Here is a 16,821-nt window from a genome sequence, read left to right as displayed (position 1 = left end):
TTTCTGTCTTCTCGACAAGATCATTAACTTTCTTACCAGGACTCTCTTTGAACTTCCTCACTTCACATCTGCTTCCTCGTACCGTCACCAGGCTGGATGGCTGACGATGCAGAACAGGGCAAGATTTTAATTTCTTCTCCTGGTTCACAAATCTATCCACAGCAAGGCACCATCCTCTTCCATTTAACTCTACAAGCATTCTCGTAATCTCTGCTGTTTCTCCTCGACTACCCATGTGGCACCTCGCCATCCCTGTGCTTGCTCTCTTTCCCTCTTCTTGCTACACTTTCATGGACTCTTCGCCAGACATCCGAGAAACAGTCTGCATGGATTTGTTCAAAACCAAACTAAAAGCCTACCTCCTCACCTCAGTTACCCTCTTAACCTACCTCATATGCCTTCTAGCTAACATTTTTCCCTTGCTTCTAACCTGCCTTCCCTCGCTTCATGGTCGCATCCCTAACACATCTGGCTGTACCACCTACATGCACTTAAAATGTCTAATGTTGGTTGTCCTTAATCTATGTAGGTCCGCCCATGTATTGTCCCCGGTGATTGTTCCATTTACTCCCCTCCACATCCTGGTCAGAATGTCACTCAAACTCACCCCATTGTAAGAAGCTCACTGCTTCCCGTCAAATCTGATTTCTTATCTATTGATCACAAGAGCATTGTTCCTCCCTGTGTTAAAAATAAATAAAATGAATTTGTACTTTAACTGAAGTTTGCTGTGTCCCACATCTCATGTATGCAGCATACATGACATGCAGGACACAGCAACCTATGTGTTGAAGTACAGTTTTTTTTTTACTGAGCGCTGTGTATTCCTCAAGTATACGGTCACCCGAACCACTAGATTTATTAGTGTTTACGATAAGTGTATTTGGGAAACACTGCGCTACTAGGTCCCTGCTCCATGCAGGCCAAAAAGACCAGTGTGACCAATGCACCATACTGAAACTGCTGGCACCCAAAGGGCTGCACCGTATTGTCCTGCGGAGTCCTGGGCACCAGGGGTGAACCTGTGCCATTTTCATATCTCATACAATTCCTGAGCCATTGGCTATAAATGTGATTGGACAACCTTTGAATGTCAAGTGTTCTTATCTTTGGGCTATAATGAAGACCATAGGATTCAGAGTTAATTTAATAATATGCTACAACAGTTCTACACCAAGCCATCAGCAAAAGTGAGGGTCAACTGGCAGTTGCTGTAGTCCTTCCCGTTGCAAAGGAGGGTTGAGACCAGCATGTAACAAACTCCAAGACTTGAGCACTGTGCTCCTAGTCTCAAAGATTTAACTTTATTTCAAGCATGGCTGAGACATGTTTGCACCCTAACTCCGCTATTAATCACATTGGCACTGCAAACTCTAACAGAATGGTTATGTCAAGAGCTAGTATTGAACTTTTGTAAGTAGCCGGGGGTGTGGAGGACTGCATCTCATTGTAGACAGTCTTACTTATTTAGCGAAGACCTGAGATGGTGCTGACCTAGAGTGGTGGACATCTTTGCAACATTCGGTAGACGGTGCAGCCTTAAAAATCCCCCAACCTTTTTCCAGTATAGGTGGTGGGTGGAGATACCATCCAGAAACGATGTCCACGCCTGAATGAAACTGATCTGATTTGTTCAAATACTTGGGCTTGCAAAAATAGTAAGGGGTCAAAAGTAATTCTTTCTATGCAACCTAGAACCTGTTAAAAGAAGATTCCAGACTGGTACTAGATGTTGGCCAATCTTACCATTGCCCAGTCGGAGCCAGGAGCCTTGTTTAAAATGTTGCCTTTGCCAAGATACTTGTATGTATTTCAAAATACGCCATTCAAAAACGTCAGATCTAAGTTTTTTAGGATAGAGAGATCGCTAATGCAGCTCATCTGGTAAGACGCATAAAGCTCAGTATGGGGGTATATAATTTTGCACAATTTTTGGATATAATTTAACAGAACTATTGATGGCCAATGAGTTGCTTCATAGGGACGCCAGTTCGCATGTTTGGCTAGCGATAGAAAATGGGTCAGTGCATCCCTCTGGAATTTCGTACAGAGGGCAGGATTGGCCACCTGAAGTTAAGTTGGGAAGGGCATGCAAATGAGAAAACAGTAAAAAGGACCGGTTACAGGGACAAGGGGGATGGCCGTATTAAGTTATCCTGGAAACTTCAATACCTGAATAAAACATTTGAAATGTGGCAGGTGGCGTTGGTGGAACAATTTGGCACACACTGATTGCACAAACAATTTGGCACACACTGATTACTGCATTCTCACAATGGCTCTGGCAGTAAAGGGGATCCTACCCAAGAAACCCTTACAGCAAGCGGGAAAAACTATGCTGGCTTGTCTCCATAAAAGTCTAAAGCAACCCCTGGGGCAAGAGGGGTCACTTGCCCCTGTGGGAGTGTCTTACGGCTACAGAGATCCATAGGTTAGCACATTGTTGAGACCTTCTGCCAAGTACAAGTAAATAAGGGTAGTAGGGCACCTTGAACCTCCATGCAACATTAAATGCCTTGAGGAACCTTTTTTGGCTGCAGGCACCCCGGAATTGTAGGGACCAAAATAGCGATTGGACATTGAACTAAGGGCACTAGGCCCTTGTAGCTTAGGACTCCTTTCACTGTCCTCCAGTTGCTCCTACAACCTCACACTTTGTCCAGAAATGTCCCCTTTTTGTGCTATGCCCCACTCCTGAAGACATTGCTCCCATCTCCTCCCTAAAGAGAACAAATTAAAGGTATTGAACTAGTAAGTGCTCTGGGCTATCCACTTTGTGACCACCGTTTTGGAACAGTGTGAGAAGTTGTATAGTCTCCACAGCTACATCTGAAAGATCAGTGAAGCACAGGTTAGCTATGGAGGAAATTCAAGGTAGACAGGGTTGCATTAGCGCCAGATAAGAGGTGACTACTGGGACCATAAGGGTGCAGTCATTCATGCTTCAAGAGGTGAGTAAGAAAAGCAAAGTGCACTTAAACGGATTAGAAGGTTATTGTGGATGGCATGAGAGGACTTGTGTCAGAGTAACAAACTGAGGTGTGATTCAGATTATATTCCGGAGAACTATTGACCTGTAGATATTATGACAAGAGGAAGTGAGCTAGATGTAATGGGGTTGTCCGGAGCAGATGCATGCTGGAAAATCCAGAACCTAAAGTACGGATTCACAGTATCGGGATATTTAGGCAAAATATTTAAGCAGAGTTGATAATGGCTGTTTTCTTTTGTTTCTTCTATCACAGAAAGATTTCCTGCAGAAGTTGGTAAGTTTGATTCCTAATAATGTAAATATTTAACAGTGGTTCTTGTATATGCGTTACTGACATACATTTCAACATGTGCTTTTTTCAGAGTTGAGATGGGCCCGCAGCTTTACAGGTAACTGAACCCCACTGCTCACTTTTTTCTACCCTAATGTTTTGCTGGGGATTCGTTACGTTTCAGGTGTCCCTTTTCTCTGTGGAGAAAGAAACAGGAGAAATGTTTTGATTTGAAGTTGAATTATCATGAGACACTAAATTCTTTGTTTACATCAATTTCCAATATTAACTTTCCATTAAGCAAGTTGTTCTATATATTTCCCCCAATTCGTTTTTCTTTTTTGATCGTTAACCTGATACATATTTAGCTGATCTGTCAAAAGCCCTGTGCAGTATGGAAACTATTGATATTGATATTTTATTTCTATCGCGCTCGTACACAAGTGTTTCAGAGCGCGACAAGGCAAGGGAGGGGAACAGGGGAGAAAAAAACAATGATCATACTAGGCCCAGTGACATTGAGAATGCGCAAGTGCATGGGACAGGGGGAGGGAATAAGTGCATGGAAGGTGGGGGAGAAGTGAAAAGTGCGGAACAAAGGAGAAACATAAATAATAAAATAAATAATAAAGGCACCAAACAGTGGTAGTGCAGCCAGCAATTGGCAAGTGCTGGGTTTAAGGCAGTAGAAAGGATAGGTCTGATAAGTGTAGCAACAAAAGGGGGGGGGCCTGTATGGGTACAGATACAGACCCCAGTGCCGGGGGTGGCCCAGAGGCAGTGCGGGAGGGTGGCAGGGTAAGCAGGTACCTGGCCCCGAGGACAGAGGGTGGTCAGATGCACAGTGCCATGAGAGAACAGATCAGCAGGGGTGAGGGGGGCGAAGGCAGAAGCAAAGAGGAACGTCTTGAGGTGCTTCCGGAACTGGAGATGGTGGTACTCAAGTTTTAGAGTGGCAGGGAGGCTGTTCCAGAGGGAGGCCCCAGCCGAAGACGGAGATCTACTCACAGCCCGTTTCTTTGAAAAACGACTGACCCTGAGGGAGTTAGAGGTAGAGGAGCAAAGAGCTTGAGGGGGTAGGTATTTGCGGAGGGATACCTGAAGATATTTTGGACCCAGGCCCCAGAAAGCCTTGTGGACAATGCAGAGGGTTTTGAATTTAATCCTTGGATCCACTGGGCGCCAATGGAGAGATTTCAGAGCTGGAAAGATACAATCCCAGGGCTTGAGGCCAAGGACAAGTCTCGCAGTCCTGTTCTGGATTAGTTGCAGAGGGCGGAGAGTAGAGGCAGGTAGATTTAGAAGGAGGCTGTTACAATAGTCCAACCTAGAGAGAACCACAGCTTGGGAGACTCTGAGCTTCTGAGGCAAGGAGAGGAAAGGCAGAGTACCTCTGAGGAGGTGCAGAGATGTGGGCGGAGAAGGAAAGTGTGGAATCAAAGATGATCCTGAGGTTCTTAGCCTCGCAGGTGGGGGTAGGAGGAGGGCTAAGGGAGGCCGGCCAGAGAGTGAGGGGAAAGGATGGTGAAGGTGTGCCGATGAGGAGGATCTCCATCTTGCTGGCATTCAGACAAAGATCATTGGCGGCATCCAATGTTCCAGTCGGTCCTATTGAGATACTTCAATCTCATGAGCTGGTGTTTTTCTTGCCAATCCATGGTGTTCCATGGTGTCTTGTACAGTGCCTCAACATACATTTGGCTGTGTTCTTGGGACTAAATTATGTTGAGCTCTGCAAGTGTACTATGTGAAGCGAGTATATGATATGGCATTTATAACGCGCCTATACAAAAGTGTTTCAAGGCGCGACGTGGCAAGGGGGGGAGCGGGCAGAGGGAAGACTGAGACACCGATCCTACTAGACCTGGTGTCATTCAGACAGCGCAAATGCAGGGGTGGGGGAAGGGGGAAAGTGTGGGGTGTCGAGGGGGAGGGGACAGTGCAGTACATGGGATAAATAGAATAAATAAACTTTAAGAGAAGTATGGCCAGCTGGTGGCAAGTTCAAGGGTAAGTGCAGAAACCGGGTGTCATGTGCTGGTGGGGGACCGTAGGGATGCAGAAAACAGTCCCCAAGTGCGGGGGTTGCCAGGGAGGCAATGCAGGAGTGCAACTGGCAAGAGGGGGACCTGGGCCCGAGATCAGAGGGTGGCTAGGTAACCAGTGCAGTTTCAGCCTGGAGTTCAGCCGGGGAGAGGATGAGAGAAAGCCGAAGCAAAGAGGAAGGTTTTGAGGTGCTTTCGGAACCAGAGATGGTTCTCCTCAAGTTTCAAGGAGAGAGGGAGGCTGTTCCAGAGGGAGGCCACAGAAAAAGATCTACCACCAAGTCGTTGCTTGGAGAAGTGACTGACCCTGAGGGAGTTGGAGGCAGATGAGTGAAGAGCTTGAGAAGGAAGATATTTAGGAAGAGAGAGTGGAAGTTATTGAGGCCCCAGACCGCAGAAGGCCTTGTGGACAATGCAGAGGGTTTTGAACTTAGTCCTTGCAGCCACTGGGAGCCAGTGCAGAGATTTCAGTCCTGGGGAGATACGATCCCTGGGCTTGAGGCCAAAGACAAGTCTCGCAGTCCTGTTCTGGATGAGTTGCAGAGGGCGGAGAGTAGAAGCAGGCAGATTTAGAAAGAGGCTGTTGCAATAGTCCTGCCTAGAGAGAACCAGAGCTCTGGAGACAGTGATCTTCTGGGGGAAGGAGAGGAAAGGAAGAATACCTCTGAGAAGGTGCAGCTGGTAGTGTGACTTCTTAGAGACGTCAACAATGTAAGGAGAGAGTGGAGTCAAAGATTACCCTGATGTTTTTAGCCTCGCAGGTGGGAGCAGGAAGAGGGCCAAGAGAGGCCAGCCAGAGAGTGACGGGAATGGAGGGAGCGGGTGTGCCCACGAGGAGAATCTGTCTTACTGGCATTGAGGCAGAGATCATTGGCGGCACACAACTCCTGAATAGGAGACGTGGCTGAAGGTAGCCTGAAAATGAGCTGACTCATATGCACAGCACTGAAAGGTAGGGCAGAGAGCAGCGATGTGGTGGGCAAGAAGTGCCAGGTATTGGTTGAACAACCAGGTAGAGAATTTAGACCCCTGGGAGATACTACATGTAGAGGTAAAGATAGAGGAGAGGAAGGACCCAAGTTGGACCTGGGAGGGTCGATCAGCGAGGAAAGAAGTTGGCCGCGCCAGGGCCTGACCGGTGATACCCAGGTTCTCCAGCATGGGGTCTGGCATGGATTCACATGCTCATGAATATTCCCCGTCGTCAGGCTGGGAATCCTCGGTAAAGAAAAAACCAGTATCAGTTTCGTTTCTGATCTGTCTTTCGTAGTAATAACCAATCACTGGTCTCTGCGTCATACTGACCACAGCCAATGACTGCCCTCTACCTAAGCACCGCCTCTGGCAGCCATCTTCAGATTTTTACCGCACGTTCATGTGTTGGGATCCTCGTGCTATTGCTCTCGAGCGTTAGTGCTATTTTTTCGCGCTTTTTCACAAAAACTTCGATTCTTTCGGTCAAAAGAGCCTCAAGCTCCACCGATCCTACATCCGATCAACGGGGACCCGTGTCGGATTCATCTGTGCCCCTCAAGGGTGAAGATTTCGTCGAGTTACACTTCGGAGGACTCCAGAAGCTTCTCAGGCCCGGTCTCGGAGATGGCCCAGGAGAAGGGAAGCTCGACGCCCGGAAAGCTGTTCAGGGCCTGCCCTGGATGCCAGCTGCAGAACGTCTTCAAGGAGGACGAACACTCTTTCTGCCTTTACTGCCTTCATGGGGACAAGACGCACGTGGAGAAGGACTGTGCGTTTTGCGGCAACATGTCGGAACGGACCATGAAGGACCGCCATCAACGTCTCGCCAGCTGGCTGGAGGGTAAGAGCCCGTCTGGCGAGAAGAAGAAGAAATCTGAGCGGTCTTCTAAGACCTTTGAGGGCGCCCCGGCGACGGGGGCCCAACATAAGGCCAAGCACCGCGAGTCCGCTGGCACCGGGAGCGCCGAACGGTCGGGCTCTACGGGCGCCAGGCAGGGCGCACCCTCCCCGGCACCATCAACCACGAGCCAACGCTCTGGGTCGGGTAAGAGGAAGGCCGAGCACCCGGCGAAGCTCCTGGAGAGACCCCGGTCGAGCTCTAAGGCAGAGGAGGAGCGTGGCAGTGCCCCCTCCCTCAAGGATAAGGCGGTGAGCGCACCTAAGGTGGTGAAGGCCTTGATCCATTCGACCAAGCCCTCTATCGAAACGGTCGCGGCGGCCCTGGCCCAGCCTGTGGAGGCTGCACCAGTGGTGGCGGCCTCGGGGCCCAGAATCTCCCTGCCTCCTCGGAGGGAGTCTTCTTTCGTGCCCATCGATAGGACCCCCGTGAAACCCTCCGTGGGGAAGAAGGGGGGGCAGGGCGTCGTCGTAGATTCGGCCTCAACCTCAGAAGAGGAACTGATCGAGGTCTTAAGCCACGGCCTAGGCGTGGAACAAGACCAGCCCGTCGGAATGGGCCCCGACGCAGGTGACGACGACGACATCGTCGAGGATACCGACGGGGCCCCTGCTCGCCCGTCGGATTCCCCTCTGCCAGCGCCGCAAGACAACTCAGCGGCCATTTTGTTGGCTATACAGTCCTTATGCTCCGAGATAAGGACGAGACTACCGTTACCGACGGAGGAACCTCTCCCGTCGGGGGATCCAGAACCGGGACCTTCTGGTGTTCCCCCTACCAAGAAAAGAAGGATCCATCCACCGCCTCCTTTTCAACCGTCGCGCCCCGTCCAGCCCTCCTCCCCGTCCACCCGAGGGGATGATACGGGGACTGACACGGCAGCGACGGGTACGGACGACGAGGCATACGACGAGGATTTTCCGTCGTCGCCTCCCACCAGGGCTTCTCCGCCCGACGAGATTGGATCGTTCCACTCAATGATCGCCAGGGCATCCGAGCTTTTCCAACTCTGCCCTGAGGAGAAGAAAAAGGAAGGCTTCCTTTACCAACGGCGCGAGACCAAGAGGAAGACGGTCCTCGCAGTGCCTCTGTTGGACGACATTTGGGATGAGGGCCTTTCCCTCCTCAAGAACCCTTCCACGACGCCAGCGAAAAGAGACCGGTACGAGAAAAAGTACCGGGTCCCGGACTCGGCCCCCCTATGCCTCCGGGCGCAGCCTACCCCGGACTCTGTCGTCTCCGCGGCAGCCAGGAAGAAAGCGGGGGGGGGGTGCGGCCTCCACGTCGACTTCCCCGCCGGACGGCGAGGGAAAGAAATTGGATGCCATGGGACGCAGAGTCATCTCGTCGGCGGCGACGACGATTAAAGCGGCCAACGCCTTGGCTATCGTGGCCCCCTACGACAGGGAACTCTGGTACAAGATAGCTCCCCTGCTGGATTTTCTGCCGGACGACAAGAGGGCGGAGGCCCTTGAGATCCTGCAGGAAGGTGAGGTGGCCTCGGACCACGCCATCACCGTGGCGACGGACATCGCCGACACTGGGTTCCGCCAGATGGGCAACGGCGTTTGCCTTCGACGTCGCGGATGGCTCAAGGCTACGGACTTTCGGCAGGACGTCCAGACCAGGGTCCTGGACATGCCCTTCGACGGGAACAACCTGTTTGGGAAGACAGTGGACGATTCCCTTCAGGCCATCAAGGCGGATACTGAGACGGCCCGGGCCCTTGGAGTACTGCAGCAACGGCGGACGCCCTTTCGGTGCGGCGGAGGCAAGGGCGCCTCCAAAGGTTCCGGCGGCGGTTTCGCTTCCTACCGTCAAGCGGCCCGCTCGTCGTCGCAAGAGGCCTACAGAGGACGAGGCAAGTCTGGCGGCCCCCGCCGTCGTCGCCAAGGAGGCCAAGGCGGCAAGGCCGCGTCCAAGCAGGATTGAACCGGCCGTGGGGTCGGGCCCCCACCGAAGCACCCCGGTGGGAGGCCGGCTGGCGGGCTTCGTCAGCGTGTGGGAGTCCATCTCCACCGACCGTTGGGTGCTGGACGCCCTGGCCCGGGGCCACGCGCTCGAGTTTCAAAGAAGGTGCCCGCGCGTCCCCCCCGTGGCCAGGAAAGAACTTCACGTCCCTCAACTTCTCCTGGAGGTAAAGGCGATGCTCAGAAAGGGCGCCATCGAACTCGTCCCAAAGAGGCTTCGGGGCTCCGGAGTCTACTCGCGTTACTTCCTCGTGAAGAAGAAGACGGGAGGATGGCGCCCCATCCTGGACCTGCGACGCCTGAACAAGTTCATCAAGGCGCAGAAGTTCCGGATGGTCACCCTCCAGCACGTCCTGGGTCAGCTGGAGGAAGGAGACTTCCTATCGTCGTTGGATTTGGAGGATGCCTACTTCCACATTCCCATCCTAAAGGGGCACCGAAAATTCCTCAGATTCGTGGTCCAAGGGCGTCATTACCAGTTCAAAGCCCTTCCCTTCGGACTGCGGTCGGCACCCAGGGTTTTCACCAAGTGCCTCGCACCGGTGGCGGCGCAGCTGCGCCGCGAGGGGATTCACGTCTACCCCTACCTGGACGACTGGCTCATCCGCGCCAAGACGAGGGAGCTCGCCGTGGTCCACACGGCAAGGACCGTCCAACTCCTCACGGACCTGGGATTCTCCGTGAACTACGCCAAATCCCACCTGGTGCCCGCGCAAGTCGCACTGTTTCTGGGAGCGAGGCTCGACACAGTGTCCCTTCTGGCCTCCCCGTCGGAGGAGAGGACCAGGACCATCTTGGGCAAGGTGCAACGGATGTTGGTGGCCGACGCGGCCAAGGTGAGGTCCATCAAGTCCCTCCTCGGGATGATGTCTTCCTGCATCTACCTCATTCCCATGTGCAGGCTCCGGATGCGCCCGTTGCAAGAGTTCCTGGATGCGCGCTGGATCCAGACGACGGGCAGCTTCGAGGAAAGGATCAAGCTCGACGAGAGTTTCCGACGAGCGATACGGTGGTGGGGCACCCGCGCGCATCTGACGGCGGGCATGGACTTCCAGACCCCAGCCCACCAGGTGACTGTGACCACGGATGCCTCCCTAGAAGGGTGGGGAGCGCACACCGAAAATCTGCACGCAAGGGGACTCTGGCTCCCGACGGAGAAGTCCCTGCATATCAACGTCCTGGAGCTCCGTGCAGTGTTTTGGGCCCTCAGGTCCTTCCTTCCGTCCCTCAAGGGCAAGGTGGTGAGGATCTTCACCGACAACACCACCACCATGTTTTACATCAGGAAACAGGGCGGAACCAGGTCCCCAGCGCTGTCCAAGGAGGCGCAGGACCTGTGGCATTGGGCCGTCGCCCAAGGGATTCTTCTGGTGCCGTTTCATCTGGCAGGGATAAAAAACACCATCGCCGACTCACTCAGCAGGGAGCTGCGCTCGTGCCACGAGTGGGAACTACGGCAGGATCTGGTGGATCGCCTCTTCCGACGGTGGGGCACACCCCAGATCGACCTGTTCGCGACGGCGACGAACACCAAGTGCCGGAGGTTCGCCAGCAGGTTTCCCCAGACGAGGAGCATGGGCGATGCTTTCTCGTTCCCCTGGGAGGGCCTGTTCCTCTACGCGTTCCCTCCCTTGCCTCTGCTAATCCGGCTCGTCAACCAGCTCAAGAGGTCACGGTGCAGGATGATCCTCGTCGCACCTGCGTGGCCGAGGCAGATATGGTTCCCGGACCTTCTGGACTTGTCGGCGTCCCCGCCAATCAAGCTGCCGGCGGACGCGGATCTACTCTCCAGGGAAGGAGGCGCCATCCTCCACCACGACCCGAAGTCGCTGAACTTGCAGGCCTGGCTCCTGCAGCGCTAGAGTTTGGAGGATACGACATACCGGCCGATTGCAGAGAGGTTCTTGCAAAGGCCAGGGCGTCCTCGACTCTTAAATGCTACGGACACAAATGGAAGAGGTTCTCTGTCTGGTGCTACGCACAGAAGATTAACCCTCTACGGATTACGGCTCCCCAAGTGCTGCCGTACCTGCTGACGCTGGCCAAAGCTGGTCTGGCACACGCGTCCATCAAGATTCATCTTGCTGCGATCTCCCGATACACCAGAACCACGGGCCGGACGTCCTTGTGGTCTCATCGTCTGGTGAAAGAGTTCATGAAGGGACTGTTCAGATCGTTCCCGCCGGTGAAGGCTCCGGCCCCGGCGTGGGAGCTCAACGTGGTGCTGACCAAACTCATGGGACCTCCGTTCGAGCCTCTGCACTCGGCCCCGTTGAAGTTTCTATCGTGGAAAACAGCTTTTCTCGTGGCCATCACCTCCGCACGACGAGTGGGAGAGATCCAGGCCCTTTCCTGCAAGGCCCCGTACTTGACTTTCCACGACACGAGGGTAGTGCTCAGGACGCACCCCTCCTTCATGCCCAAGGTACCGTCGGACTTTCATCTCAACGAACCCTTGGTGTTACCTGTGTTCTTCCCGTCGCCTTCGTCGCCGGCTGAGAGGACTTTGCACTCGCTGGATGTAGCTAGAGCGCTGAAGTTCTACGTGGACCGCACGAAAGGTTTTCGGAAGACGTCACAACTCTTTGTGAACTTTGGACCTGTCAATCAGGGGAAGGCTCTCTCGAAGGCTTCCATCTCCAGATGGCTCTCCGGCTGTATCATGTACTGTCACCGGTTGGCAAACCGACCGCTGCCTGGCCGTCCGAGAGCCCATTCCACCAGAGCGATCGCAGCTACCACGGCGTTCCTATCTGGTGTGCCCCTGCTGGACATATGCAGGGCTGCTACGTGGAGGTCGACGCACACCTTCACGAAATTCTACTGCGTCGACCGGGATTCCAGGGAGGAGTCCAGGGTCGGCCAAGCAGTGCTGCGCAACCTGTTCGCCTGAGGTGAGCCTGGAGAGGAGGTAAGATGCTTAATGTTGAGTTGATGTGATGCTTAATGTTGAGCCTTTGCCACCTCCCGTGGTTGTGCATGTGTGTACTGCTATGTATTCTTTATTCATGAGCATGTGAATCCATGCCAGACCCCATGCTGGAGAAGGAACAAGTTACTTACCTGTAACTGTTGTTCTCCAGCATGGGTCTGGCATGGATTCACATGCGAACCCTCCCGCCTACCCCTCTGCGGCTCTTCACTTGGTCATACTGCCACTTCACGTGCTTCCAAATCTGAAGATGGCTGCCAGAGGCGGTGCTTAGGTAGAGGGCAGTCATTGGCTGTGGTCAGTATGACGCAGAGACCAGTGATTGGTTATTACTACGAAAGACAGATCAGAAACGAAACTGATACTGGTTTTTTCTTTACCGAGGATTCCCAGCCTGACGACGGGGAATATTCATGAGCATGTGAATCCATGCCAGACCCATGCTGGAGAACAACAGTTACAGGTAAGTAACTTGTTCCTTATCACAGACGGTTGAGCAGGATAGCATGGTTGACCGTGTCAAAGGCAGACGAGAGATCAAACAAGATGAGGACACAGGGGGTGTTGGAATCAAGATTGGAGAGCAGGTCTTTAGGGATGGGGTGTTGGATTTTGTGCGACCTGTGGGAAACCTCTTAGTTTTGTGATGTACAGTGTGTTAATTATTCAAATGCTTGAAAACCTTTTGTCTCTTGCCTAAGGGCAATTTGTGTCTTTTAGACAATGAACACATGCTGCCACATTGTTACCTTTTTCCAGTAGCACTGAAGGATCTCTGGTGCCTAGCTCTGACTATGCCATAAAGCCACATGTTTGCTGGAGGGTAGCTCCCTTTTCTTAGTTAGGATCCGAGCACATGAAATGAGAAAAGGTTTTGTTGTCTGGCTGATAAGGGTAATATTTCTTGATATGCTGATGACATGAAAGAGGCTATGTTGTGCCCTGACCCTTATTTTCTTCTGGCTAACCAGCATGCCTCTGAAGAATATATCCTCTGGCTTTAGTAATATAGCAGATACCCATTTCAATATTTCCTGATTCACCCTTGGGCAATGTTTTCCTCATTTCATCAGATGTTACGTCTGAGAAATGAATTGATTGATATGTTTACTATGCCGCCCAATCATGAATCTTTCTTCAAAGTCATCTTCACTGTAATTCAGATCCCCTTCTCAGACTAAGAGGATGAGATCCAGGAGATTGCCAGTCAGAAATTCTCTTGATCCCCTAGAACACACCTTTCTTTCCATCCCAAACTGGTTTCTCATTTCCACATTAATCAAGCAATATCATTACCATGTTTCTTACCTGAACTATTTTCTGCTAAAGGTTTCCTTCGCGCATTAGATGTAAAGAGGGCACCGGTTTACTCTTTTTAGACAGAAATAAATACATTAGAAAGTCTGTTCAACTGTCGGGATTAGAGTTAGCTTCTCGGCTAGGGTATGGGTTTACCTTTAGGGCTAGATTGCAGGGTAGGATAAGTAAGGGCTAAAGGTAGGGGGTTGGCATACAAGGACGACTACAGGTAAAGTAAGGGGGTCACAGGGATCTCCCCTGTGAGGACAAAATGCATTTTAAAAGGAGTGTGTTGGTCCTAAATAAAGGGTTAGGTTTAATGTCAGAGAGAGGGTTATTGCTAGGGTAAGGATTGGCATTAGAATCAGGGTAAGGGTTTGGTTTAGTGTTAGATTTAAGAATGGGGGTAAGGAAAGAGTTTGATCTAGGGGTTGGGTTGGAGGGAAGGATATGAGCGGTGGGTTTAAGGCAATCGATAGTTACGGTTAGTGGGATTGAGGTCAATGGTTAGGTACGGGGAACAATATAGATCAGAAAAAGGGGTGTTACCAGGGATTCTTCCCTTGTAATGACTAAGTGCATGTTTGAAGAAGAAAATGTAAGAAGGCGTAAAAGTGAAAAAGTTAATGTATGGCGAAGTGAATGCAGGAGATGTAAAGACATACATCCCACAAACATTGTATGAGGCATTGGAAGTGGTTTTCTAATTGGTGAAGTGTTAATGGTGTTGACTTGTTGGCATCCCCTTTTTGCATTTGGTTTTCTATTCGTGTTGCCCAGAAATGGCCTTTGGCCTTTGGATTGTGGAAAGCTAACGTATGCCCCTATCCAAAAGAACACCCAAACAGATTTCTTTTCTTCATTCCGACCATGCTTTAGAGGGATTATAATTTCTTTTCTTCTGGGCCGTTTCATTGTCGCATCATAGGATTTACATTATCACCCTCGCTTTGGCATCTTTATGCATGCTGTTGTCAGGGTTCTGCAGGCTTTAGCTCGCAGGATGTTTTTGGACTAAACTCCCATCAGCCCTAACCAGGGTTTTCAGTAGTGAGATATCAAAGTCCAAAACGCATGCAGAGCTGCAGTTTACCTGACTTGATGCCAGTTTAAATATGCTGAAGCTATAGTTAGAAGGAAGATAGTTTTCACAGCTAGAATCCTGTTGTCAGTTTGTAGGCACCCCCTTTTTGTTTTTAGATAGTTAAATTTTGCCTATCATAGGAACAGAAAGCTATCTCAAGACTATTGCAAGATCGATAGTAGTTTACATTCAGACTTACTATGACCTTGCAAGCAAAGACGTTCTATAGCGATCGGGCAATGCGCAACCAGACATCACGCCGTAGATTGCCACTTCCGAAAACTTGATAGGGGAAGGTGGTGGGAGACATTTGAAAAGAGGAACAAACACGATTAATTACCGATATTTGTTTCTGATGCAGTTTTGTTAGGAAGGTTTAGGCTTGTTGAGGCAGAATCCAGATGCCATGTCGTCCTGCAGAGATTTGTTATGGGGTGAATGAAGGATGAACGCAAACAAAGCCTTGTGACTGTGGACCGAAGGCTCACAGGAACCGGTTAGTTGTAGATCCTTTGCAGAATTACTTGACATCCTTTTCAAACCTGGGGCAAGATTTATAAAGGAGTATAGTCTTGAAGTGGGATTACTCCCTATTTTTGTGCTGTGTTAAGTTGGTCAAAACTTCAGTGATGTGGTCTAAGGGTGGAATTTCCTTGGTGCCCGGGTATTGCACAGGCCAGTCCTAAGGTCTGCTGCAAAGGCATGGATGTATTAGTGATGGGCTGCATAAGTAGTGGCAATGTGGTAACAAATTATTTGTTGGCGGATGTTCATATTGGTATCAAACACTACTCCCGGGTGCAGCACTGTGTAGTTTGTGGGCATGACCCATGGCTGCAGGCCAGTAGAACGCAAGGAAGATTAAATATATTACCCCAAGGAGGATTATCTCTACCTTTGACGAGTTTAGGTAAAGTTAGTTATGGTGCTTCCAGCGTTTCACATGAGTTGGGCTGCCTTTGGCTCCTTGTTGATGATTTAGCCCTATATGGGTATTGGTCACATACGCATGTTAGACATTTCTTTAGGCCCTCGCCATTGTCACCAATTGGAGGAGTGGGGAATGGGTCCTTGCGAATATGAAACCGAATTGGGGCTAGTGCAGACATTTTCAGTACTCTGCAAGTGTTTGTGAAATAATTAGGTGAGTAGATTAGATGCATTTGTTTGCCAAAGAAGGATCTGAGTCATTGGAGCACAGGTCCTTCAACTGCAACAACCGAAGTCTTTCGAGACATTTGTGCTTAATGGTATTGAAAGTGAAGTTGTCCAATATTGGAAGGCTGCATGTCTGTCCTTTGTGTTGAGTTCAGCCCTTTTGTTCACTATGGTGATTTCTATTCCAGAGGATGCTGCACTGGGGAATGCTCAGTTTGCCATCGGATTGCAAATAAGAGGGTAGCCCTGACATGATATGGCAGTAGGAGAGGATACCAGGATCAGCAATAGGTTTTTCAAGAGTGCAGTTACAATGGCTTGTTTGAATTTGAGGTATCCGTTTGGTGCTAAGCACGTTGTTGATGAGTGTGGTAGCTGGTGGGGTCCTGAACAGGCATACCCAAATTAACAACTTTTTCATTGAGAATATCAGCTTGTGGTGATGTTTGTTTGACTGCTGCATGGAGTTTGGCCTTATCATTTATTTCAGTTAGGTTGAACTGCAGCCTGCATAATGTGCACTCTGGTAGTGTTAGGTACACATTTCCATGATGATTGTCATTTGCAAGGATGTTGACTCTAGGGTGTCCATTCTATTCTTGAAGTAGGATGCGAGAGCTTTGCATCACTCCTGAGTTCATGAAGCATTTGTGGTTGCAGTCATTACCCTTTAGATCTACACAAACCCTTCAGATGAGTTGACTGGTTCTGTAACCCGGAGCTGGTATCCCGATTTCCTTATGTTGAGGAAGACCTATCTGTATCTATAGATGTGTGTAAGGTAAACCAGGAGGTCTGCTGGGAGCTCAGCCTTCCCCCCCAATGTCTTGTAGAGCTTCCTTTTTTGCTTCCCTCAAGCGGATTGTGGCAGAGCTAATTATTATTAGGGTATTTGTTGGGAAGCAACTGAGTGCTTTACAATCATAGGGGGAAGAAAATGTGAGTGAAGAAATAAGGGAATGGGGAGTTAGCAGGAGAGAGAGAGAGAGCGAGATATCTCAATTCATCAGTAAGGGATCTACAAGCAATCATGCATTCAATGATTTCAGGGATACTGGGTATTAAGTGGGAATGGAGTGAATTGAAGCAGTTCCTGTAAAGTTGCCGGGAGAGCTTGCGACTGGTTTCCTTTGGATGATGCGGGCAAACAGCCTCCTGGAACTTCTTGGCTCCAGATCACAAGTCGCTAGGAGTGAG

General features: G+C 50.6%; 1 protein-coding gene across 3 annotated transcripts in view; it reads left to right on the top strand.

The window, feature by feature from the left end:
• LOC138521755 (E3 ubiquitin-protein ligase TRIM39-like) overlaps window positions 1–16,821 on the top strand; it is a 197,362-nt gene that overhangs the window by 166,279 nt on the left and 14,262 nt on the right. For all 3 annotated transcript variants that reach the window (XM_069634813.1, XM_069634814.1, XM_069634815.1), the window contains exons 8-9: window positions 3,246–3,266; window positions 3,355–3,381. In XM_069634813.1, coding sequence (XP_069490914.1) covers window positions 3,246–3,266; window positions 3,355–3,381 — 48 coding nt within the window. The remainder of the gene's footprint in view (window positions 1–3,245; window positions 3,267–3,354; window positions 3,382–16,821) is intronic.

This window comes from Ambystoma mexicanum, chromosome 13 (assembly GCF_040938575.1).
Source record: "Ambystoma mexicanum isolate Mex_15411 chromosome 13, UKY_AmexF1_1, whole genome shotgun sequence".
Taxonomy (NCBI): Eukaryota; Metazoa; Chordata; class Amphibia; order Caudata; family Ambystomatidae; genus Ambystoma; species Ambystoma mexicanum.
This window is presented reverse-complemented; position numbering and strand designations above follow the sequence as displayed.